Source organism: Caretta caretta, chromosome 1 (genome assembly GCF_965140235.1).
Source record: "Caretta caretta isolate rCarCar2 chromosome 1, rCarCar1.hap1, whole genome shotgun sequence".
Taxonomy (NCBI): Eukaryota; Metazoa; Chordata; order Testudines; family Cheloniidae; genus Caretta; species Caretta caretta.
The window spans coordinates 62,641,011-62,668,186 of record NC_134206.1 but is presented as its reverse complement, the minus strand read 5'-3'; the positions used below and the strand labels follow the sequence as shown (position 1 = coordinate 62,668,186).

General features: G+C 44.9%; 1 protein-coding gene across 2 annotated transcripts in view; it reads left to right on the top strand.

Moving 5' to 3' along the window:
* Positions 1 to 5,841: 5,841 nt before the first annotated feature.
* The window catches only part of DNAJC15 (DnaJ heat shock protein family (Hsp40) member C15), a 45,580-nt gene continuing 24,245 nt past the window's right edge, over positions 5,842 to 27,176 (top strand). Inside the window, exons 1-3 of one of the 2 annotated variants that reach the window (XM_048851131.2) lie at positions 5,842 to 6,132; positions 15,110 to 15,161; positions 19,644 to 19,717. In XM_048851131.2, coding sequence (XP_048707088.1) covers positions 6,031 to 6,132; positions 15,110 to 15,161; positions 19,644 to 19,717 — 228 coding nt within the window. In that variant the 5' untranslated portion in view covers positions 5,842 to 6,030. The remainder of the gene's footprint in view (positions 6,133 to 15,109; positions 15,162 to 19,643; positions 19,718 to 27,176) is intronic. The other variant, XM_048851123.2, reaches the window with a different exon arrangement.

Sequence of the window (27,176 nt, the reverse complement as noted above, 5' to 3'; positions counted from 1 at the left end):
GAGAGGGGAATTAGCAGTGATCTGAAGAGCACACTCAGGGGGATGTGTGTGGGAAATCTTATTCCCCGTTATACATTGGTCTAGCCGTACACAGCCAGGCAAAAGTTTGGTCATATATCTTTCAATATCAGATCCTGCCATCCTTATTCACACTGAATAGTACATTATGCCACAACCAGGCCTGCTGAATCAATGAGGCTATTTACTTCCACGGATTTTGGATCAGGCTCAGTGGGGCACTTCCTCAGCTGGAGTTTCTAACTTTATTGGCTTTAGCTGAGGAGCTAAATGTGAGTAAGTATGTTGGAATCTGGCCCCAAACTATTAAAATGCACATCTTAGAGAGAAGAGGAACTATCATATAAAAAGTTTAAGTCAATAAATATCTACTGGAATATTACAACAATGAAGTGTCTCTGGTAGATGTTTCTCTAGGTGACTCTTAGACTAATGTGTGTGATGGACAATACCCCTTTTCTAGAACCAGATGTTAGATACATATACAGAGGGGCATTTTGCTGTCTCTCACATAGCCTGATGTTGGTTTTTCAAGTGCTGTTTGCAGCCAAATAACTGAAAACATATTTTGAAGTCAAAAGTAAAGACATTCTTATTTGGCTTGGTTTTCCTTTACACAGTCCCAGGCTGCTTCCTTAGCTTCATTTCTCTGTTTTTTGCTTCTTCTGGTAAGACTCTTCAGTCACAATTTGTTGTCTGTAGGCAGTTCTGATATAAACAATAAAGTTAAGCAGGTGGATTTCCAAATTTTCTTAGGACTTCTCAATTTGAAAGCAGTGAAAAAGCACCAGAGAAAAATAGATAAAAACAATCACTGAAAAAATGTAAGAAGGATAAATGTTTTTCCTGTGTGTTGTGCATAAGCTAGCATAAATGTATCTAGTTTAATGAGGAAAAATATACCTACTGTACAGGCAGAAATGAAGACTTTGCTCCTATGAAATAAATAAATTAGTGATAAGCACACCTTAAAGGTTAACCCCCAAAAAACTCCTTGGGTTAGAAATTGGACTGGAAAATCTCACTCTATCATGCTTTCTCACAAGACTTATAATCTTTTAAGGTTTCCTTCAGGACATAAATACTGTGAGAATAGCCTTTTCTTTGGTACTTCTGCTTCCTCTCCTCCCGTCCACCCACGTGTTCTTGTTTGTATGAAGAAAAGGAGTATTTATGGCACCTTAGAGACTAACAAATTTATTAGAGCATGAGCTTTCGTGAGCTACAGCTCACTTCATCGGATGCATACAGTGGTAAATATAGTGGGGAGATTTTATATACATAGAGGACATGAAACAATGTGTGTTACCATACAGACTAACAAGAGTGATCAGGAAAGGTGAGCTATTACCAGCAGGAGAGCAGTGGGGGAGGGGGTGAGGGGGAACCTTTTGTAGTGATAATCAAGGTGGGCCATTTCCAGCAGTTTACAAGAACAGTAAGAGGGGAAATAAACAAGGGGAAATAGTTTTACTTTGTGTAATGACACATCCACTCCCAGTCTTTATTCAAGCCTAAGTTAATTGTATCCAGTTTGCAAATTAATTCCAATTCAGCAGTCTCTGGTTGGAGTCTGTTTCTGAAGTTTTTTTGTTGAAGAATTGCCACTTTTAGGTCTGTAATTGAGTGACCAAAGAGATAGAAGTGTTCTCCGACTGGTTTTTGAATGTTATAATTCTTGACGTCTGATTTGTGTCCATTTATTCTTTTACGTAGAGACTGTCCAGTTTGGCCAATGTACATGGCAGAGGGGCATTGCTGGCACATGATGGCATATATCACATTGGTAGATTTTGTATGAGTGACAGTGTTAACTTCAGTGTCCTGGACAAGCTTAGGTACTTGTTCTGTCTACGTGGACTTTCTCTGCATTTTCAGTGGGAGAAAAATATTTTTCTTCATTTCCAGTCCTAAATTGTTGTAATTTAGCATTACTGAACAGCTGATATACTTTGTTCCAGTGGTGAATGCATTTCAATTGTGGACAAAGAGATTGCTTTGGCTCCTTTATCTAATGTATTTCACAAGTATATTGTAGTGCTTAATTAGATAATGTTTGTAAACTTCTTTTGTATCCCTGAATGCTTGGATGAATCCATATAAATTGCTTTGGTATCTTTGGTGGTGCAGAAGTGCAAAGCATTATTAAAATGTATTATTATTGATGTACTCAGAGCATTGATTTTTGTTTGCTGGGCCTTACTAATACTATAAAGGAATCCAGCTGCTTTTGTTCAGAAGTATCCGCAAAATTTTAAAGTTAGCTTTTTTTTTTTTTAAAGTTTAAGAGAGAAAAAAATCTTTGAACATTAAGAGACCAATTCTATAACCCATCTTCATGCTGAGTAGTACTTACATATATGAATAGTCATACTCAGCTCAGTGGGACTAACTTGTGTGAGTAAATACTTCTAGTGAGCAAAGACTGCAGAATCTGGCCGTAAACTGGAAAAATCAGCCCTCCCCTTCTGTATAGTTCCTCCCATCACTGATTTCAGTCATTTCTTGTACTCCTCCAACCTTGTTAGTTTGTTTTTTTTCACTTCCCCACAATCTCAGTTGTTTCTCGAAAAAGAAATACATACAACCCCATCTTCTCCTACTGTCCCTTACCTTTTCACAAAGTGTATCAGTAATAGCCTCAATAAATGCTCAAATTTCCTGAACAAGTTGTAGGAAAAGGCAAGAGGTTTAAGTTATTCTACACATTTTTAAAGATCCCAGTACTTCTAGTTTATTTGAGGTTTACTTGTATTTACTAATTGAAAGAATAGGTAAGCAATGTGCCATTCTTCCTTACTTTTACTTAAATCAATGAACAGAGAAAGGATTAGAGTAAGAGTAAGGACACTATTACTGATTTTAAAATAGGTTTTATGATTACAAGAAATGCAGTTCCACTGAAGGTTAAAAATTAATCACATACGTTCAAAGAGAGTAAATTATGACAGTAGCGCAAGTAGAGTAGGGGCATTAGGGGACGAGAGCTGAGGAAGCGTTGTTCTAAGTTAGCCATAAAAATGTTGGCATACTGTGGGGCCATGCAGGTACCCATAGCAGTGCTGCTGATTTGAAGGTACACATTGTCCCCAAATGTGAAATAGTTATGGGTGAGGACAAAGTCACAAAGTTCAGCCACCAGGTTTGCCATGACATTATCGGGGATACTGTTCCTGACTGTTCCATCTTTGTGTGGAATGTTGGTGTAGAGGGCTTCTACATCCATAATGGCTAGGATGGTGTTTTCAGGAAGATCACTGGTGGATTGTAGTTTCCTCAGGAAGTCAGTGGTGTCTCATCATGAATAGGTCGGAATATGAACAAGAGGCTGCTAGGCAGCTCTCCATCACCATTTTCTACAAGCCATTACCCTCTGATTCCACTGAGGGTTACCAAAAGAAACTACACCATCTGCTCAAGAAACTCCCTGAAAAAGCACAAGAACAAATCCGCACAGACATACCCCTAGAACTCCAACCAGGAGTATTCTATCTGCTACCCAAGATTCATAAACCTGGAAATCCTGGACGCCCCATCATCTCGGGCATTGGCAACCTGACAGCAGGATTGTCTGGCTATGTAGACTCCCTCCTCAGGCCCTATGCTACCAGCACTCCCAGCTGTCTTACAGACACCACTGGAAATGGCCCACCTTGATTATCACAAAAGGTCGTGTCGCCGCCCACCGCTCTCCTGCTGGTAATAGCTCACCTTACCTGATCACTCTTCTTACAGTGTGTATGGTAACACCCATTGTTTCATGTTCTCTGTGTATATAAAATCTCCCCACTGTATTTTCTACTATATGCATCCGATGAAGTGAGCTATAGCTCATGAAAGCTTATGCTCAAATAAATTTGTTAGTCTCTAAGGTGCCACAAGTACTCCTTTTCTTTTTGTGGATACAGACTAACATGGCTGCCACTCTGAAATGTCTGAGATGTAATTTATTACACCTTTCTTGGGGGTTATTTTCAGGTTATACAATGGTTTGATTTTATTTTTAATTTAATGCAATAAAATCATAAGCAATAGGCCCTGAGTATATTTCACAGCATTGTAGGTGTTCATTGAACAGGGGCACTTGAGGTGTGAAAAATGTTTCTCTGAAGTCTGGACCTTGACTATATCTTGGCCAAGAAATTTGGACCTTGACAAAAAATAATTAACTAACCCTGGTCTAGATTTACAGGAGACTTGTGAAACTTAAGTATAAAAGTGTGCTAAAATACATCATATTTGACTAACTTGAAAGAAACAGTTATGCATTTTTAGTCTCTTTCATTGTCTATGTTTTCCCCCAGACCAGTTTTTCTTGAATTTTTCATATTTATAAAAGTTTTCTCTTTTTCTTCCTCTGAAATCTTCTATTTAGGCCAAGATTTTTTTTTTTCCCTGTTTGGCCTTTCTCTCCATATCTCTTTACTTTCAGTGTTCTCTCTCCTCTTTTTCCCTCTCTGTTCCAGTTTCTACCTACTATTATCTCTCATCCCTTCATTTCTTCCTCTTGATCGCTCCTTCCCCTCAATTGTCTTGGGATTTGGGAAAGTGAGCAGGTGATGTTGTGTGAGTGAATTAAGGAAATTTGAATGTCATCTTCCAAATACAGGTTAAATAGCATAAGAACACAAGAATGGCCATACTGGGTCAGACCAAAAGTCCATCCAGCCCAGTATCCTGTCTACCTCCAGAGGCCAATGCCAGGTGTCCCAGAGGGAGTGAACCTAACAGGTAATGATCTAGTGATCTCTCTCCTGCCATCCATGTCCACCCTCTGACAAACAGAGGCTAGGGACACCATTCCTTGCCCATCCTGGCTAATAGCCATTAATGGACTTAACCTCCATGAATTTATCCAGTTCTCTTTTAAACCCTGTTATAGTCCTAGCCCTCACAACCTCCTCAGGCAAGGAGTTCCACAGGTTGACTGTACGCTGAGTGAAGAATAACTTCCTTTTATTTTTTTTAAACCTGCTACCCATTAATTTAATGTGGTGGCCCCTAGTTCTTATATTATGGGAACAAGTGAATAACTTTTACAAATTGCCATCCAGGACACAAACTGCAAAATCCTCCCTGGCCTCAGGAGGGAATTACACCAAACCCTTAAAATCCACTGAGCGAGTCTTCCTGTCCGCATCCCCCACAAATTAGTGGGGAGTTAGATAAGGGTCTGGTAAAGGGAAGACAGTTCCTAGATTTGTGCACATGGGAACAAGGTGTATTCAGTGGGGGGCCTTTGGCTCAGGAATTTGCTTTCTGCTCTTGTGTGACATATCCTGAACCCGTTGACCTTCAGGGTGCAACGAGAGGCCTTCTTTTGGGGGTTGAGGGGTGGACAGGTGGTAAGGTGATGTGTTTTATCATGTGGGCATGGGAGTTTTAGTGGTGACAGCACTTCATGATGAGCCATGTGTACTATTTTACATTTTTTTAAACATAATAATGTGAAAGATTGCGGGACAGGGAGATTCTGTAGGGCCAACCAGCTTGGGAGGGGGCAATATCTGACTCTGGAAGGAACTAAATCCCCCAAGGGTCTGTGTTCACAGGCCCTGTCTACACTATCAGCCGTTCTCTGTCTCCACCCCATCCACCACTGATGGGGTCAGCGTGTGTCCTATGAATGCCCCCTTCGGGTGCCCTCCTCCCCCAGCACGTTGTGGTGTGTGGGAAGGGGAGCCAGCGCTGAGAAGCTGCCAGCGCTACTAGCTTGCGAGGCGGAAGGGAGTGGGCTACGCTTAACGCTTTCGGGCACGGCAGTGTTGCGTGCCTATGACACCCCCCGCCTGGCTGGCTCACGCGCACACGACGCTCCACCCCTCGGACCCCGGCGGGGAGGTGCTGGCACAGGCGGCGGACGCCCGCACTTGGCCCCTCCCCTCACAGGAAGGGCGAGTGGGGGGAGGGGCTGGCACGGCGCGGATCGCGCTTGTTTAGTTGTCTCCGCCCTCGGCGCTCGCTTGTCCCTAGCGCGGCCCCGTACGGCGCCCTCAACTCTTTCGGCCTGTCATGGAAGGTGCCGGGGCCCGCTCGGAGACCCTGCGCTACGTAGAGTACGCGAGGGTCCCTGGCGGCGGCAGGCAGGGTGAGCCCGACACGGACAGGGGGCTGGTGAGTGTGGGGCAGGGAGCCTGCGGCTGTCGCGCTCCTTCCCCTTCCCGCCCCGCCACTAGGATGGCGGTTACCCCTCCGCGCCCCCACCCGCGTCTCTGCGTGACGGGGGCGGAGAGCTGCGCGTGAGGGGCCCGCGCTGCGCCCCTCTCGCCTCAGTCCGGCCCTTCCGTGCTCCGCCGCTTTGTCCCGCGGCCGGAGCGCTGCCCCCCCCCCCCGTTACCCGCGGGGAAAGGGGCCCCGAGTGGGACTCGCCGCCCGAGGTCAGGCGCGCCTCAGCCGTTAGGGATAAATTCCGGGGGGGAAAGGCTTCTGCAGCCTGCTGGCGAGGAAGGAGCCTGTCTGGTTCCCGGTGCCCGGCACTGGGCACTGCAGGAAATCACGCGTGTGCGTGGCGGGGCAACGCCGGCGCCAGGGGGTGGGAAGGAAACGACACCTGAGAGGGTAAATGGGTTAGTGACCGTCACTCGAGCACGTGTTCTTCTGTGCCACCGCCACGGACAGTTATCGCACCACTGCTAACACACGACAGCGCCACCGGTGGGAGCCAGATCGGGAGCCCTGCCCTAGAAGGCTGCTACCGCCCAGATTTTAAGCGCCATGTTGGTTGAGACCTCAGTGCTGACCTGGCCCTTAAAAGGGGTGACTTGACTTGATTATGGTCTGTGAGTATCTGCAAATATTTAAAGATAGGCCGTTCAGTCTAGCACAAAGTAACACGATCCAACAGCAGGAAGCTGAAGCAAAACAAAGTTAGATTAGAATTAAGGGGTAATTTCTTTGTAACAGTGAGCGTTATTAACCATTGGACCAGTTTATGAAACGTCATGGTGGATTTCCCATCACTGAAAATTTTTAAATCAAGATTGGGTGTTTGTCTAATAGATCTGCTGTAGAAATTGTTTAGGGGAAGTTCTAGGGCCTCTGTTAGATCAGACTAGATGATCACAATGGTCCCTTCTGGCTTTGGATTCTAGGGGGGAAAAGCTTGTTTCAACAGCATTGTGCCTGTGTACATAGGAGTTCCCCCCCTTCCTATTCCCTAGTACAGACAGGGCCCAGGATTATTTTATTTGCATACCATAAAAAGGCATTATCTGTAAAATTCTCATCTGATTTAGTTCTATTACTTCTCAATTTAAATTATTTTCTAGGCTCTGAGAGTTACACTTAGGAAATTTTATTCTCATCAGACAGTATAACTGGTGGGAGAGCCAATGAGGCACTGAGTAAATTGTAAAATGCCTGCTGAATTTTAAGTTATATCATGATCTAGTGAAAAGATTTTGTACCTTTATCTGGTGTGTGTTTATGTTTGTTCTGGTGATCAGTTTATGGAACGGTGACAAATAAAATTGAGGCAACTCCTTGGACACATTGGCCACAGTTGGCATTACTGAAAGTAAACATGCTTCTAGTGCAATGGGGAAACTTTCAGCATTTAAAATCTGCCTTGTGTTACGAAAAGCTTATGCTCAAATAAATTGGTTAGTCTCTAAGATGCCACAAGTACTCCTTTTCTTTTTGCGAATACAGACTAACACGGCTGTTACTCTGAATGCTGAAACTAAGAGTGCTAGGGGTGCTGCTGTACCTCCTGTCTTGAAGTAGTAATAACCGAAATAGAAGGTTTCAGTCTTCAGTATCCACACTATAAAAATTATTCTAGCATCACTGCATTCCGTTTCAGTGAATGGCAGTAATCCAGCCTAGAGATGAAAAATGAATGGATCAATGTGGCCAGGTCCTTGTTGGAAAGGAGGGGTGGAAGTTTCCTAGAATGCCTAGAGTGCTGAAAGAGGTGAAAGAAGGCATTTTTATTCACTGATGATACCTGATCATCTAAGCTTTGTGAGAAGTCAAATTTTAGAAGGAGACTTTGCACTGATTCAATGAATAGGGGTTGTATGCCTTCAATGGATGGTGGCATCTGTACCTCAGCTAGTTCTTCAAAAAGTTTCATCATTTTCAGTCTTGCTTGGCATCACTTTGAGTCAACTACACTTTGTCCAAGAGCTGATGTTCTGTAGGCTTTCTGATATTTTAGTGAGGATGGTTGCATTATCAGTGGTGAAAAATCTTGTAGAGTGTCATCAGTAGGGCCCTACCAAATTCACAGTCCATTTTGGTCAATTTCATGGCCGGGGATTTTAAAATTAGTCATTTTCTGTTTACATTTGAAATTTCACAGTGTTGTAACCATGGGAGTCCAAACCCAAGAGGCCAGTTGGGGGGGAATCACAAGATTATTGTAGGGGGGTAATGGATTGCCAACCTTACTTCTGCCTTTCTGCCTTCAGAGCTGGGCAGCCAGAGAGGAAGGCTGCTGGCTGGGCATCCAACTCTAAAGCCAGTGCCGCCAGCAGCAGCAGTGCAGAAGTGTGGGTCAGAGGGTAGGAGGGTGGGTTACCATATGTCCGGTTTTCCCGGCAGTCTCCCATCCCAGTGTGTCTTGTGGGGTGACAGCTGGAGACACAGCCTCCCCGTGGGGGGAAGAAGGGGAGAGATGACAGCTGGAGATGCGGAGATTCCTGCCGCCAGGGGAGGTTCCCGGTAGTGGGTCTGACCCGCCCTGGGAGCAGCCCCTCCAGGGGAAGAGAAAGTCTTGTCTCTCCTCATCTCCAGCTGGGACTACTAGCGGGAACCCTGCACAGGGTAGGAGCCCCCGACTGGGCACCAGACTTCCTAGAGAAAATCAAATTCATGGTTCATGAGGAATTTTTCACAGCCATTAATTTGGTAGTCATCAGCATATTATTGGCAGCTGAACCCATAGTATGTCACTGTTTCTCCCAGTAATTTCGTATGTATTGAAAAGCAGATGGGGTGATCTGAATCTCTGTGGGATTCAGCAGGTGAGGGCCTATGGAAAGAAGGAGTAATTACACATCACTATTCTGAGGTCTGTTGGAGAGGAATGATTGGAGTGACTAGTGCTGTACCATCTACTCCTGTTATGTCAGGTAGGCAGGTTAGCACTACCTTGTGGTCTGCTGTTTAGCAGAAAACCCCAGCAATATGAACACGGGCAATGTGCTTGTGTACATACTATGCCCATCTTTTAGGGCCACTAGGATTGTTCCTATGCCCTAGTTTGAATCCAGGATTCTGGCTGTCACTTTTATGTAGGAGCTTGATGGTTACTACTTTCTCAATTATTTTGCCCAAGAATGGGATTTTGGAGACAGGATGAGGTCAAGTGTTAACTTCTTGTGGATTGAGCTAACTATTCATTGTTCAAAGAGTTTGACTGATATTGCTTTCTAAAGGAGGTATTAACAGAATACATTGGTCAGCTTTTCCTGTTTCAGCATGAAAGATCCACACAAATGTGTGAGAAATATCTTTCTAAAAATAGGAAAATGTGATTGTAGAATTACAGAAATCAGCATGGGTACCTGAAACTACTTCTCATTCACTTTTTGAAACTGATTAGATTTCAAGTTTTTCTTTTACAGTTAATTCAAAATCAAATTAAGGGACACGCCTAAATCAACTTTGACTTCAAAGGGACTACTTATATATTAAAAGTTAAGCACATGCTTAAGTACCTTGATGAATGGGGTACTAAGTTAATATCAATAGCCAAATCTCATCAGTTCTGATGAGCTAGATAAGTGCTTTCTCTTTCCCTGTCCTCCACAATATACTTTAGCCACTTAAATGCCTAAAAAATATATCTAGGCCTTGCAGTGAGCTATGAAGGCTATAGACATGTAAGCAATGGCATGTTTTCAATTCCATCAGGAAAGTGCTGTCCACATCATGCTAATATAAGGCCATATGAAATCTGTTTTACTATACTGGATTTTTTATATAGTAAATGTTTTACTTTTTCTTTCCTCTAATTCCTTCATTGAATGGAACATCACATAATTATGGAATACAGAAATTTTACATTTTTAGATATTTCTTCAATTGTTCTCCATTTCCACTGAGGGGAGGACAAGAAGTAATCTGTTTTAATATGCATCAAGGGAGATTTAGGTTAGATATTAGATATTCTAATTACAAGGATAGTTAAGTACTGGAATAGGTTACCAAGGGAGGATGTGGAATTCCTGTCAATGGAGGTATAGAAGAACAGGTTTGAGAAACATCTGTCACCGTAAGTGCCGACTCCGTGGGTGCTGCAGGGCTGGACGGGAAAAAAAAGTGGGTGCTCAGCACCCATCGGCAGCTCTGTCAGCGCCTGCCCCCCCCAGCGCCTCCCCCTCACTGGCAGCCCACCGATTAACGCCTCCCCCTGCCTCCTGCCTGCCGTGGATCAGCTGTTCTGTGGTGTGCATGAGGGACTGGGGGAGGGAGATGGAGGAGTGCGGGGAGGGGCGGAAAGAGGGGCGGGGCTGTAGCCACAGGTGGACCTGGGTGGGCCACAGGCTACCCACTTAACATCCAACCATGCCCACCCAAATCTGGGCCAAAGTCCCTCGAATCCACAGGCTGGGACTCCCGACCCTGGCTTGGTGTCTGTTGGCCTGGCTGCGTCCCTGTCCTGCTAGTGCCAAGTGCTGCTGCCCTGGTCTCCGGCTCCTGTGCCTGGAGTGTGCCTTGTTGGGCTGGGTCTGGGCGGGGCTAGTGCTGAGAATGGAGCAGAAGCAGCGCATGTCGCCGGAAGGAGAGGGATGTGGCTGGCCAGGCAGACGGACACCAAGCCGGGGTTGGGAGGGGCGGGTGTAGCTTGAGCCCCAGCGGTGCCCCCCTGTGCCCCATGGGCGTGCCCCGCAGCCTGTGTGCCCCTGGCAGCCTCATCTTCGGGTGCCTGCTGAGCAGTAAGGGCTGGTTGGAGGGAAACGGATGCCCCCTCCCTGCTGCCCCCCATCATTGCCCACTCACCCAGTTTTCCTGTCTGAGCTATGCTGGGGCAGGGTAGGGGCTTGAAGGAATGGAGTGGGGGCTGGGCCTGGGCCTGGGGCAGAGCAGGGGTCGAGCACCCCTTGGCAACTAGGTAAGTCAGCGCCTATGTCTGTCACATCTGGTCTAGGTATAGTTGGCCCTGCCTCATACAGTGAGATGGACTTCACTAGATCACCTCTTGACCTCCCTTGCAGCCTTTTGTTTCTGTGATTTGTTAATGCAACACAGTAGATTGAGAATCTGTGGAGAGAGGAATTAAATCATTGCATCTTTTTGTTATGTTATAGAATAAAAGCTGTTGAATAATACATCTTTAAAGGGTCATGAGTTGGCCTCTGTACACTTACAGTATATGAAGTTATTTCAATTTATATAATAGAAATAACATTTATTTGAGGGTAAACATTTTTTTCATCCTTTATTTATCTAACAGTGTGGTCTGTCATGTCTGAAGCAGCCTTTCTAATCTCTCTTCTGCTCTGCATTTCTTAAAAAAAAAAAAAAAAAAAAAATCTAGCCTTTGCTGATTCAGCAACACTTTCCTTGCTGTTGTCTGAATCCAAAAAGCTTTGTTATTGTAAATTGAACTAAATAGTAAGAATAAAAATACTGAGATCAGCACAATAGGATATACCAATGATTAACCCAGGAGAGCTGATGCACTAAAAAAGAAAAGTGTTTGTGGGTCAGCTGCTTTTGTCTTCTGTTCCATTACAGCTTCATACATCCTTGACATTAATTTGTTTCTTGGCTGTTAAGGGAATACTTTAAATGTAGCTACATCTAAAGCCTGTATTTTACAAATTCCTCAACAGTACACTCTCCAAAATGTAAACCTTAAGTAAGCACACTGTTGAAAGTTAATGGCCCTTTATTCAGTTTCTACTATGCTGCATGTATAACTTATTTTCAGACAATGAGAGGAAGAAGTAGTTTGGTGGTACTAGTCTCATATAACACAAATCTCTTTGTACCCTCGAGAATGCTAGTAAATTGCCTTTTAACGTCAACAAAAAATCTGAGTTTAATTCAAGTTTTGTGCTTTTGACATCAGTAATACTGAGCACGTTACGGTTTCAAAGCAGTGTACAAACTGATTATTCTTTAAAATATCCAGCTGAGATAAGTGAGTACAGATGGGGACACAAACAGAGGGCTAAACGATTTACTCCAGGGCTCTCATTGAGTCATTAGTGGTACTTGGAGTTGCTGTTCATTCTACTGGACCTCATGATCTGTCATTTAGTGACGCAGCATTTTTATGTATTGATTTAAATTAATCTTGGGTCATGTGGAAGAATAGAGAGTATCAATTTAGATTTTTAGTGGATTTCTCTACAATAGAAGCTTCAGTTTAGCACTAAAAATACTGAAATAACAGTTGAGTCCTTGATTAGTGTATGGAAGATTTCAATAATATACTTCCATAGTGTGCCTAAACAAATTCAACTGAATGACACTCTAATTTTTATTTACTAAATTATTTAAGAAATCTGTACCCATTTTTATCCAGCAAACAAAAAAATTACACCATGAGCTATTTATCAGATTTTTTTTCAAGATTCAGTTAACATGGATACTTCTGAACCTCCATTCACAACTTTCTGAAAAATTGCATCAATTGTAACATTCCACATAAGGACTGGTGGTGTTTTATCGGTTATCTGGAAAAGTGAACTGTAAAGTGGCAGTTTTACAGATGAAAAAATATTTTGCTTATTCAAGAATAAATAAAACTGAGAAATTTCAGAAGGACTTAACAAAGTTAGGCCAGTGTCCAGCGCAATGGCAGGTGAAATTTCATTTTGACAAATACAGGATAATAAACATTGGATGGAATAGAGAGAACTACTCTTAACACATTGTTGGGCTCTTAACTTAGAAAAAAGATGTAGCTGTTACTTGGACACGTCAGTGAAAGTCTTTACTTAGTACACACCAAAACAAAACAAACAAAAAGTATAATGAAAATAGCATAATGCAATTATGTATCAATATGATGCCATCCCCTGAAATACTGTGTCAAGTTCTGGTCGCCTATCTCAAAAGAGATAGCAGAAATAGAAGAGGTTCAAAAACAGGCGTCAAATGATTAAAGGCCTGACAAGACTTCCCTGTGACGCAAGGTTGAAAAGATTGTGGCTATTAAATTTAGAGAGGAGATAAATAAGAGGAATGTAAAAATAATAAATGGTATGATGAAGGTAAATTGGGTGCTCCTGTTTACCCTTCTCCATAGTGCAGGAGCAATGGGAAGTTTCATGACACTAAATGGCAACAACTGTAAAACTGATATAAACTTTTTTTTTTACATAATTAACATGTGAAACTTTACGGTAACATTGAGACCAAGAACCTAGTTACATTCAAAGTAGGATTAGATGTTTATATTGATAATGATACTGTTGACAGTTACAGAAAAACTAAATAAAACAGGAAGAAAACCTCTTTTAGGACGGATATAAACCCCATGCTTCAAGCAGAATCCAATGACTAATTGACAGACGTTAGGAAGAAGCCTCCCTTGTTGGCAGTTATTGAATATTTGTCTACTATGAAGTTTAATACACCTTTCTCTGATGCATCCATTACTGGCCATTGTCAAAGACAGGATACTGTAATAGATGGACCACTGATTTGGTATAGCAGTTTCTGTGATTTTCCTTTTTCCCCCGTCCCACCAATTCTGACTTTTCAACAGGGAAAAAAAAATTCCATCTGGCTCCAAAAGTTTCAGATCTCTAATGACTTGCTTGGGGAGTTACAAGGAATGGAATCTCAAGGTATGAAACAAAACAAAGACTGCAGGCTGATGCTTGCTTGGAGGAATAGGAGCCAGGAGGACAAGTCAAGGGCTTCCTTTGAAGAAGGAAAACAAAGGTGGCTGCTTTGGGGAAGAGCATCAGAGTTTCAGAAATACACCCCCACCAGCTTCCTCTCAGCTGCTGTGCCCAATGTGTAGGTAGTCAGAAAGCAAGAGGTTCTAGAACTTTTTCTCTTGATGAGGCCTGTCTGAGTTTGAGGGACAGAGGACTTAGAAGGCCCTAAGGCAGTATTATACTCCCAGCTGCATTGTAGATCTCCCAGGCTGGATAGACTGACACAGAGTAGCTCTGTTCAAGCTAGCATGCTAAAATGAGCAGTGTGGATGTGGCGGCATGGGCTAGCCACCAAAGTACAGACAAGGGTGGTTGGACCAGCCTTGTACTTGAGAAGCTAGGTCATGCCATCTCCCATGCTACAACATTCATGTTGCTATTTTGAATCTGCTAGCCGAAGCACAGATAACGTGTTTGTTCAGGCTGGGAGGCTCCCAGCTGCAGTGTAGACTTATCCCTGCAGATCCTATTTTACCCCTGTGACCTCAGCTGTAGCTCATGCTGATTGCATTGGGGAAGGAGTACCAAAGGCTGGGAGTTCTCCCAGTTATTACTGTGTAAGTCTAGGGACTGTGCCTGAGTTAATACTCCCTTTTCTAATCCCAGAAATTCTGTCATGATGAGATTCCTGTGCAAAGCCCTAATGAAAACTTTTTTCCATTCATAATCCCAATCCAACCACCTGGATTTTCTAGTTAATATTATGGAGTTTTCTGTTATCTGTGTCCTTTTAAACTAAACTGGAGTTTTACTGTGTGAATTATTTCAAGTAACCCTAGCAGAATGGTTTTGCATGTCATTTTATATGATCTCCTGTGAAAACGTTTTAGCAAATCACATAATTGTGAAACACTAGCAAGAGTCTGTTTCAAACTAAACATGAGGTTTTGTCAGAGGTTAAGTAATGCCACGGAACAAGGAAAGCTATTTAATTTTCCAGTGTTTTCTGAGTTTCTAATTTCATGCATTAAAACGTATCCAAGAATTTATTCCTTTTTTACACACTGAAAGTATTGGTACATTCCAAAGTTAAAATACACAGAGAAAAGGTTGTAATTTCCTTTTATAAGAAGGAAATAAAATATTAAACCTTATTAGGGGAAGATTCGCTAAAGGGTTTACAGAGGTGGACCATATGGTATCCACATTCAGACTTCAGAAATGCTCACTGTTGCAATAGAATGTCAATTTACTTAAAATCAGAGCTTAAATTTTATACTGACTCAGTTTTTCTGTTATAGGCCAGAACTATGATGGCAGTTGGCCTGGGTGTTGCAGCTGTTGCATTTGCAGGTAACTGACCAGCCATCTGAACATGCGGTCCCAGTGTGATGCTGTGCCCAAAAAGGCTAATGTAATATATAAGCAGGAGCATAAGAAGTTGGAGTAGGGAGGTTCCATTTGTCACTGGTGAGACCATTACTGGAATATTGTGTCCAGTCTTAGTGTCCACCCTTGAAAAGGAATGTTGAAAAATTGGAAAGGTTCCAAAAAAGAGCTACGAGAATGGCTTGATGTCTGGAAAACCTGACCTAATGAAGTTGAATGTGTTTAGCTATCACAGATAATAAGAGATGACTTCATCACAGTCTACAAGTACCTACACAGAAGGAATCATAGAATCATAGAATATCAGGGTTGGAAGGGACCTCAGGAGGTCATCTAGTCCAACCCCCTGCTCAAAGCAGGACCAATCCCCAATTAAATCATCCCAGCCAGGGTTTTGTCAAGCCTGACCTTAAAAACTTCTAAGGAAGGAGATTCTACCACCTCCCTAGGTAACGCATTCCAGTGTTTCACCACCCTCCTAGTGAAAAAGTTTTTCCTAATATCCAACCTAAACCTCCCCCACTGCAACTTGAGACCATTACTCCTTGTCGTGTCATCTTCTACCACTGAGAATAGTCTAGAACCATCCTCTTTGGAACCACCTCTCAGGTAGTTGAAAGCAGCTATTGAATCCCCCCTCATTCTTCTCTTCTGCAGACTAAACAATCCCAGTTCCCTCAGCCTCTCCTCATAAGTCATGTGTTCCAGACCCCTAATCATTTTTGTAGCCCTTCGCTGGACTCTCTCCAATTTATCCACATCCTTCTTGTAGTGTGGGGCCCAAAACTGGACACAGTACTCGAGATGGGGCCTCACCAATGTCGAATAGAGGGGAACGATCACGTCCCTCGATCTGCTGGCTATGCCCCTACTTATACATCCCAAAATGCCATTGGCCTTCTTGGCAACAAGGGCACACTGTTGACTAATATCCAGCTTCTCGTCCACTGTAACCCCTAGGTCCTTTTCCGCAGAACTGCTGCCTAGCCATTCGGTCCCTAGTCTGTAGCGGTGCATTGGATTCTTCCGTCCTAAGTGCAGGACCCTGCACTTATCCTTGTTGAACCTCATCAGATTTCTTTTGGCCCAATTGTCCAATTTGTCTAGGTCCCTCTGTATCCTATCCCTACCTGCCACCGTATCTACCACTCCTCCTAGTTTAGTATCATCCGCAAATTTGCTGAGAGTGCAATCCACACCATCCTCCAGATCATTTATGAAGATATTGAACAAAACCGGCCCCAGGACCGACCCCTCGGGCACTCCACTTGATACCAGCTGCCAACTAGACATGGAGCCATTGATCACTGTCCATTGAGCCTGACAATCTAGCCAACTTTCTACCCACCTTATAGTGCATTCATCCAGCCCATACTTCTTTAACTTGCTGACAAGAATACTGTGGGAGACCGTGTCAAAAGCTTTGCTAAAGTCAAGAAACAATACATCCACTGCTTTCCTTTCATCCACAGAACCAGTAATCTCATCATAGAAGGCAATTAGATTAGTCAGGCATGACCTTCCCTTGGTGAATCCATGCTGACTGTTCCTGATCACTTTCCTCTCGTGTAAGTGCTTCAGGATAGATTCCCTGAGGACCTGCTCCATGATTTTTCCAGGGACTGAGGTGAGGCTGACTGGCCTGTAGTTCCCAGGATCCTCCTTCTTCCCTTTTTTAAAGATTGGCACTACATTAGCCTTTTTCCAGTCATCCGGGACTTCCCCCGTTCGCCACGAGTTTTCAAAGATAATGGCCAATGGCTCTGCAATCACAGCCGCCAGTTCCTTTAGCACTCTCGGATGCAACGCATCCGGCCCCATGGACTTGTGCACGTCCAGCTTTTCTAAATAGTCCCTAACCACCTCTTTTTCCACAGGGGGCTGGCCACCTACTCCCCATGCTGGGTTGCCCAGCACAGCAGTCTGGGAGCTGACCTTGTTCGTGAAGACAGAGGCAAAGAAAGCATTGAATACATTAGTTTTTTCCACATCCTCTGTCACTAGGTTGCCTCCCTCATTCATTAAGGGGCCCATGCTTTCCTTGGCTTTCTTCTTGTTGCCAACATACCTGAAGAAACCCTTCTTGTTATTCTTAAATCTCTCGCTAGCTGCAGCTCCAGGTGCGATTTGGCCCTCCTGATTTCATTCCTACATGCCCGAGCAATATTTTTATACTCTTCCCTGGTCATTTGTCCAATCTTCCACTTCTTGTAAGCTTCTTTTTTATGTTTAAGATCCGTAAGGATTTCACCATTAAGCCAAGCTGGTCGCCTGCCATGTTTACTATTCTTTTGACACATTGGGATGGTTTGTCCCTGTAACCTCAATAGGGATTCCTTGAAATACAGCCAGCTCTCCTGGAAGATATGGGATAATAGAGTACTCTTTAATCTAGTTTACAAGGGCATAAAAAGATGCAGTAGCAGAGAGTTGATGCGCCTTTTTCCCAGTTTGAATTTGTCTAGCAAGTTTTAGCAGTGAAGGTAATTAACCATAGGAACAACCAGTTCTAATTTTTTATGTCCATGTGCGGAATGAATTTTGTTATGTGCAGCAATATGGAGGTGATGTGTGACACATCACCTCCATATTGGTGCACATAACAAAATTAATGTAGTGGGGATGGGGGCCGAGGGGTTTGGAGTGCGGGAGGGGGCTCAGGGCTGGAGCAGAAGGTTGGGGTGCAGGGGGGAGTGAGGGCTCTGGCTGGGAGTGTGAGCTCTGGGGTGGAGCGGGGGATGAGGAGTTTGGGGTGTGGGAGGGGGCTCAGGACTGGGGTAGAGGATTGGGTGCAGGGGGTGAGGGCTTCGGCTAGGGTTGAAGGCTCTGGGGGTGGGGCTGGGGAAGGGGGTTGGGGTGTGGGGGGGTGTGCGGGCTTTGGGGTGGGGCCAGGGTTGTGAGGTTTGGGGTGCAGGCTGTCCCAGGGATGCAGTGGGGAGAGAGGACTCCCCCCAGCACTCTTTCACTGCAGCAGCTTGGGGCCGGGGGAGAGGCGTCTCTCCCTGGTTGCGCAGCTCTGGTGGGGCTCGGCTAGGCCTGGGGAGGGGCTGCTCTCCCCCGGCTGCTGCAAGTCCAGGGCAGGTTCGCACTGGAGCCGGCGGGGAGAGGGCTCCTCTCCCCACCGGGGCAGATCCGTATTGGGGGAGACACATCTCTCCCTGTCGCAGCCCTGAGCCCCTGCGCGAGGCTTAAGAGGCAACGGTGCAGTTTACAGGCAATTTAGGGAACAATTTACCAAGGGAAGTGGTAGATTCTCCATCTCTCTAAATCTTTAAATCAAGATGCGATGTTAATTTGAAAGATAAATTCTCGTTCAACCTTAAATTATTGGGTTTAATTCAGGAATTACAGGTTGAAATTCTATGGCCCATGTTGCATGGGAGGATCAGGGGTTCCTTCTGGCCTTGAAATCTACAAATTGATTTCTGTTCACTTCAGGTAATGAAATCACACCATATTAACTTGATTTCTTCGTAAACCTAAGCACACGCTGTCATGATTGAAATGACCTATGTAGACATCTTGATCATTAAGAATGAAAACAAAATGCTATCTGGCTAAAGCATTATCTTATTTTAAAAAATAATTAAAATGGCATAATGGTGACTAAATTTTCTAGTATATAGTAAGCAAAAAACAACCCAACCAAACAAAAAAATGATCATTCCTACGATGGCTCTGATGCAAATTCTGATACTGAACTTGGTAGACCTACTCAATTCTTTCCCAAAATGGTATAGAATTTACTGACTGCTAAATAGAGCTCCATCCAGTCTGTTTTGTATTTAGAGAGGGTCATGGCTAAGTTGGGTCTTTAATGGTGCTGGATCCAAAAAGACTCAGTTTTTCACTAAATAAATAAGAATGCAAAGAATTACTCACTCTGTGTGATATTGGTGCAAAGTTGTATGAACACTAAGGAAATAAATTTGGAAACAACTTTGAGCTGTACTTATTTTGGTGAATTACATTACAAATGCCAGCTATAATTGCTAATTGCAATATTTCCTACAATTTACAAGGCACATATCTCAGTTTATCCTATCCAAACATATTGGAATATATTGGCCTTGGGAACAAACATTGTGAATCTTGCAATTTATTACTTTCTTTTCCAAACTTATTACCAGACTTTTCCCCTCTTCTTAATATAAAGATTGAAAAATGCAACCGATTGCAAACTCATCAGAGAACTGTTCTGGGCCTGACTACAAAACTGACAGCTCAGGGAACATCTTGAAAAGCAGTAAAGTGCAACAGTGCTTGCCAGCAAACAAATTACATGAAGAGATTAAAAATGGAGATGGCTTTGATTTTTAGACCAAAAATCCTACACTGGTATTATACTTGCAAAATAAGTGTTTGCACAGGTAAACCTCTGTAAAGGTTTCTTTTTTAAGTGAAGTTTGATTTTTTTATTATTATTATTATTTAATTGTTTTTCAGGTCGCTATGCTTTCCAGGTCTGGAAACCACTGGAACAAGTATTCACAGAAACAGCAAAGAAGATTTCAACCTCTGTAAGTTTAGAGATTATTTTACCATAAACAATTTAAAATTATATTTAAAATCACAAACATGATTTAAAATTGAAGAGAAACATTTTAGGATATCTAGTTAGGTTTTCCATTGCAAGATTATTCTCAACGCTACATGCTCCAGTGCTTTGTTCGGTGTAGTTTTAAATGCTTTCAGATGAATTTTTCTCAAAAGATGTTGGTGAGATCCAAGGTATGAGTTTAGTTCCCTAATATGACTTTCCTAGTCTCAAAATTGTTTGCCAGAGAGTGTATAAGGAATGTAATCATGGCCCCTTTAGCTATGGCAAACTTCTAGAAGGATCCAAATGACTACCTGTGACCTAAGATATCACTTTAAATGGTGGAAAATAAAAATCTCTAGTCACTTTTCTTTCAGACATGGCTTATAAAAATGTAAACAAATTGCTGGGGAGGTTTGTCGTGGTAACATGAAAAAGAATTGAAGCCTGTCTTCTCTCCGACACATCAGTTGTGCTTTTATCCAGTGTGTTCCAGCTAACAGGTGCCTGAATTTTTACCCAGATTACCTGTTTGTGGTATCTTTTCCTTCATTCTGTTATGTGCGTCAGTGGAATCTTTGCTGTGCACTCTCCTTAATATCTAATCTTGGCTTCGGTGACTGTGTCCTCTCCTGGAATCTGAGCTAACAAAGGTTTCTCCCATTCCTCTCTGTGGAAGCAAAGTCCCACTAAGGGGGATATTTGTTTGTTTCAATGGATCCCTTCAGAGGCCTCAGGATATGGACACTTCCGTATTCTTCGCAGTCTGGAATGCTCTCTCTGCAGGGGGCATGTTGACGTTTAATATTCAGCGCAAAGCATATTGGATATTCAAGTAAAAGCAAATCTTAGTCAGCACCACTTCCCCTTTGTGATGAGATCAAGGGCAGCAAGGTCTCTTCACCCTCCCATGCAGAGCTGTAGAATTTAAACACAAAAGCAAACAGCAGGTCATAGATTTTTCTCACACAGTGCTATAATGGCACTTCTGTACCAATGTGGATGGGGAGCAAAGGTGGGTAAGTCATGGAGCTTAGGAGAAAGAAACAAAATTGTGGAATCTAACTTTTGTGGGTACCATTATAAAATAAATTCTTACTGTTCAGGGACTGGAATTTAGGATGCGCTGCAAGTGTATAAGTGCACATTCACTTACACACATACAAAGGATAGGGCTGACATCAGAATCCATACACTGTCTGAGTCCAGCTGACGGGTGGACTCTTTCTTGCTCTGTAGGTCTAAAAGATGCACTCAAGTCAAAGTCCCCCTCTCCCCGAGCTTAGACTACTCTTCTGCCTAGAATGATGTCCTCTTCTTCTTCGAGTGCTTGTTCACGTTGATTCCAATCAGGCGTGCGTGCACTGCGTGCATAGTTGCTGGAAACTTTTCCAGCAGCTCCCATTGGGTCGGCTGTGGAGCCTCCTGGAGTGATGCCTTCATGGCGCTCAATATATGACCCTGCTGACCTGCCCCCTCCTCAGGTCCATCTTACTGCCTGTGACAGTTGTCGGAAGTGCAAGTGGCTTGCTTGCAAGTTCTCCTCGCTTCCCCTAGCTTTCTAGTATAATTTATCTCAGTAGTTTATAGTTGTTCTAGTTTGATTAGTTAGTAGTAGTTTCCATTGGAAGTGTGGGGGGATTCCCCCTCCATCCCGACCTTTCCCCCTGGGGACCTCAGGACATGCCTCGATCCCTGGAGTTCAAACCCTTCAACAAGCCTGTGCCAACTGGTGACACTTGTTTAAAGTGTATGGGGGAGGCTCACCAAGACGATAAGTACAGGATTTGCAAGGGTTTTCGACACAGGACCAAAAAGGAGTGGGATTTCAGGTTGAAGGCGACTCTTAAACTACAGTCCACCTCAGCACAGCAGGACCCGGCATGGAGCTTCTCGGTGCGGAACACGCCGGCGTCGGTGGCAGAATCGGCACAGTGGAAGATCTCTGAGCACAGAGACTCGCGGCACTGCCGATCCCTCAGGCTTAAGATTGTGGGAACTGCCCAGCACCGGTCCCACTCTCTGGCGCCACAGAAGAGGCACGCCATGCAGGGTAGAGGCGGATCTCCTGTGAGACCCTCCCCGGCAGTCTAGGTCAATGGGGCACATCCCAGAGGGGGAGACCTGGCCCAAAGACCCTTGGAGTTGGCACTGGGAACTTCAGACCCTTGAGCCTGGGCCCGTTCGACTCCCCAAACCATATAGTGGAGGAGGTGAGGCTACCATTCACTCCGGTCACCTTTGAGGCTGCATAGGACCTCATTGCCATGACTGTACTGCAGTCCCCCGACTCTCTACAGCCAGCCCCCGGGACTGCCAAGGCTGCTACTGTCACATGGTAAGCCAGTAATGATGTGCCTGCCCGTGTTGCCAGGTCATCGATCCCTGGCACTGGAAAGGGGGTGCCGCTCTCGCTCGCGGCACTGGTCAAACTTGCAGCACCGGTCCTTGGATCGTCAGCGGTCCCACTCCCAGCACCAATCATCATCGCGTCCCCGATCCTCTCGGTACAGATGGAGGTCTTGGCACTGCTCCCTTTCCTGGCAGCACCACTAACCCAGCCAGCTCTGATCAGCACCACCATGGCCCTCTAGATCCTGGCCTCCATCCCCCTGGTGGCCAAGGGGGTAGCACACACATACTTTGTTCCCTCCAAGCGTTACAAATATCTATACTTCCGCCCTCAGCCCTGCTCCCTGGTGGTGTCTGCGGTTAATGAACTTGAAAGACAAAGGCAGCAGGGACCCACACATAAGTCCAAGGACTCTAAAAAAAAACTCGACCTTTTTGGTAGAAAGGTCTACTCCACGGGGGGCCTACAGCTCAGGATTGCTAATCAGTTGGTAGTCCTGAGCAGATATAATTTGAACTCATGGAACTCCATGCTCAAATTTAAGGAGCTAATACCATCAGAGTCCAGGAATGAGTTTGGGGCCATTGTGGAGGAGGGCAAGACAGTGGTATGGACCTCTTTACAGGCCTCACTGGACGCTGCTACTTGGCAGTGCATGCCTTATCCTCTGGCATAGCCATGAGGAGGACCTCATGGCTTCAAGTTTTGGGCCTACCCCCCCCCCAGATCCGACAGACTCTGCAGGACCTGCCCTTTGAAGGGACAGGATTATTCGTGGAGCAAACAGACCCCAGGCTACACAGCCTAAAGGATTCAAGGGCGATGATGAAGTTGCTGGAGATGCATACCCCAGCTTCTCAGCGAAAACACTTTAAGCCTCAAACCCCCTCAATATCCTTATCAACCTCACCCTAGGCAAGACTTTTCTAGACGACAAGGTAGGAACAGCAGGCATAAGCCATCTCCGCCCTCGTCATCACAGTGCCAAGCGTGCACCCCCTTGGCCTCCAAGTAGGTCTTTTGAAGATGCACGCGGGGACGACGTGCTAGACTGTATAGCGGATCCTCAACCCTGCTTTCAGAATAGTCTAACCCACTTCTATCCTGCATGGTCCCAAATAACATCGGACCGCTGGATTTCCCACACTATAGAAGTGGGATATTCTGTCCAGTTCTGCTCCTCCTCCCGTCTCATTCCTGTCCCTCTTCAGGGACCCTTGTCACGAGCAACTCCTTATCCAGGAGGTGCAATCGCTTCTTGCCATAGGGGCAGTGGAGGAGATTTCTCAGAAGCTAAAGAGCAAAGGGTTCTACTCCTGCTATTACCTAATCCCCAAGGCAAAGTGGGGGTCTCAGATCCATTCTAGACCTGCAAGGACTCAACAGGTTCATGGTGAAGTTGAAGTTCCACATGGTCTTCCTCAGCACTATCATCCCTTCCCTGGATCTGGGAGACTGGTATGCTGCCCTTGACATGAAAGACATGAACTTTGATGTAGCTATTCGGCCAGTGCACAGATGATTTCTGTGCTTTGTAGCCAGCTATCAACACTCTCAATTCACGGTCTTCCCCTTCAGTCTGTTGATAGCCCCCTGAGTGTTCACCAAGTGTATGTTGGTTGTAGCAGCATTCCTCTGCAGGAGGCAGGTGCAGGTGTATTCCTACCTCAATGACTGGCTACTCAGGATGCGTATCAGGGAGCAGGTGGAGTCTCAAGTCCAACTAGTCAGAGCTACTTTTGAGAGGCTGGGACTCCTCAGCGTGAACAAGTCAACTTAGTCACTGACTCAAAGATTAGACTTAATCGGTGCAATGCTGGACTTGGTGCAGGCAAGGGCGGTCCTGCCAGAGACCCAATTTCAGACCATGACAGACATTATCCAAAACCTCAGGAGGTACCCGACCACTACTGCGAGGGGATGCCTGAGTCTCCTCGGCCACATGGCAGCCTGTACTTATGTGGTCTGGCATGCCAAACTGAAGACTCAGACCACTTCAAGCTTGACTCGCGTCTGTATGCCGCCTAGGGCTCGACGGTCTGGCACCATGACCACAGATTCCAGGCTAAGTACTTGAGTCCCTCCAATGAGTCCCCTTCAACAGCCCCCAGCTGCTCTTGTCCCTAGTAATGGACACATCAGTTCTGGTTTGGGGGGCGCATCTGGGAGAGCTCCAGACACAAGGATTATGGTCGCAGGACGTGCTCTCCCTGCATATCAATATCAGAGAGCTCAGAACAGTCTAGCTAGGATGCCAAACTTTGCTATCCCGGCTCTAATTCCAGGGTGTGGCAGTAATGACGGGCAACACCTTGGCCATGTTTTACGTCAACAAGCAAGGTGGAGCCCGCTCTTCCCCCCCTATGTCAGGAAGCCCTCAGCTATGGGAGTTCTGCATAGAATGCTTCCAGGTGAATGGAGTGGGCTATCTCCCAGGTGTGCAGAACAAACTAGCGGACAATCACGAGTGGGCCATGCATCCGGATGTCATATATTCCATTCCAAAGGTGAGGGTTTCCCCAAATCGATCTGTTTGCTACCAGGAGCAATAGGAGGTGCCCAATGTTTTGTTCCTTTCAGAATCACAGCCTGGGTTTGATCTTGGATGCGTTCTTGCTTCCATGGGGAGACTGTCTCGTGTATGCCTTTCCACCATTCTCACTCATGCCTAGAGTACTGCTGAAAATCTGCAGAGACAGCTGTAATAATTCTGCTGGCCCTAGCATGGCCCCGTCAACACTGGTACACCACGCTTCTGGAGCTGTCAGTGGACACTCCTCTCATGTTACTACTCTTCCTCGATCTGATCACGCAGGATCACGGTCACTTTCACCATGCGGACCTTCAGGCCTGCCATCTCATGGCTTGGAAGCTTCATGGCTAAACCCAATGAGCTGTGTTCGGAACCAGTAAGAAAGGTCCTGCTCGGCAGCAGAAAACCATCCACCAGGTGAATCATCCACTTATCTAGCCAAGTGGAAGCGGTTCACTTGCTGGTGTACCCAACATCACACTCCTCCACTCCAGGCGTCTATACCACTCATCCTGGAGTACCTTCTGCACCTCAACCAACAAGGCCTGGCAGTGTCATCCATCAAGGTTGCTGCTGTCTCGGCCTTCCATCCAGGCATGTCTGGACATTCCATATTTGCTGACCCTGTGGTAGGGTGTTTCCTTAAGGGCCTGGAATGGCTATATTCTCGGGTTAGACAGCCTCTTCTGGCATGGGACCTTAACCTGGTCCTCTCTAGATTAATGGAACCCCCATTCGAACCACTGGCATCTTGCACTCTTCTCTACCTGTCATAGAAGGTAGCCTTCCTGGTCACCATCACATCAGCCAGGAGGGTGTCGGAGTTAAAGGCCCTTGCTTCCGATTCACCCTACCTGGTCTTCCACAAGGACAAGGTGCAACTCAAACCTCACCTGGCTTTTCTCTCTAAGATAGTATCACAATTCAATACTAGCCAAGACATTTTTCTACCTGTCTTCAATCCCAAGCCCCACAACAGTACCCAAGAGCAAAGGCTGCACTCATTGGATGTTTGGCAGGTATTAGCATTCTACATCGAGCGCACAAAGCCATTCAGGAGGTCGAACCAGCTGTTCGTGGCGGTGGCAGACCACATGAAAGGACTCCCGGTCTCTTTCAAAGAGTATCTTCCTGGATCCCAGCCTGTATCTGCACACATTATGAGCTGGCCAAGGTCCCAGCCCCACCTTAAGGCTGACTCCACAAGGGCAGAGGCATCGGCAGCTGCATTCCTGGCCCAGGTCCCGATACAAGAAATCTGCAGGAGAGCTGCTTGGTCCTTGGCGCATACGTTCACCTCTGACTGTGCTATCACACAACACTAAAGATGATGAAGCTTTCAGCAGAGCAATGCTCTAATCTGCGATTCCTTAACTCCGACCCGACCTCTGGGATGGAGCTTGGAAGTCACCCGATTGGATTCGACATGAACAAGCACTTGAAGAAAAAATGGTTACTCACCTTCTTGTAACTGTTGTTCTTTGAGATGTGGTGTTCACGTCCATTCCAATACCCACCCTCCTACCCCTGTCAGAATAGCCAGCAAGAAGGAACTGGGGAGAGGCCGGGTCAGCAGAGTCATATATTGAGCACCATGAAGGCGCCACTCCAGGGGGCTCCACAGCCAACCCGACAGGAGCTGCTGGGGGAAAAATTTTCGACAACTATGCACACGGCGCATGCACACCTGATTGGAATGGACATGAAAGATTTTTTTTTCCTCCCTTCAAATTCTTTCTTTAAATCTTTCTTTTGGCTAGCTTTGCAAGGATGATCTTCAGTCAGTGCAGTTTCTTTCTTCTGACTTGTCCTCCTCTATTTGCAAACTTAAAAATTTCAAGCATCATACTCAGCATCTCTCACATGTTAAGTGGTTGTTTGTTATAACCTTCATCCCTCTGTTCTTTTTCTTGTTCGCCATTATTTCCTCTGTGTGTCTTATTTAGATTAATTTTGCCAGGGCAGGAACAATAGCTTTTGTTTTTCTCTAAAGTGTGTTATAAATTTATGGTCCAGTATGTGTATTAAAAAATGTCTAACAGTCAACCAACATTTTCTGGCATTTCTGTTTTACAAGTATCTTCTTTCTCTTGAGTATCTGTGTTGGGATATGTTTTCCCAGAATGTATCAATTTAATTATTTTCTGCCTGTGACTCAGAAGATGTGGGTAAAGCAGAACAAAACTGATTTTTCCATCTTCCAACTATGAAAGGAGAGAGCATATAGGGTACTTTTTCCCTAGGATCCTGCAGAAGCCCCTGCTGCCCAAATTCCTTTGTGCTCTATCTGTATGGTTTTTGTGAAGAAGGATTCAAAGCTAGAGAACATAATAAGGTAGTTCCTTCTAGTCCCCTCTGCCTACAACATATTGCTTTCTGGACAGTGTTGACTACTGAACTAGTAGCTATCACAGCAATAATTACTGCTGCTCTTGCTGCTGGAGAATACATTTAATAGTTGCATAGTTGTCTATGGTTAACGTTATAGGAGAGACTAGCAGAGCACATGGAAACTTTGGGACCCTTGGGTATGGGCTGTAGTTCCCTGTGGTT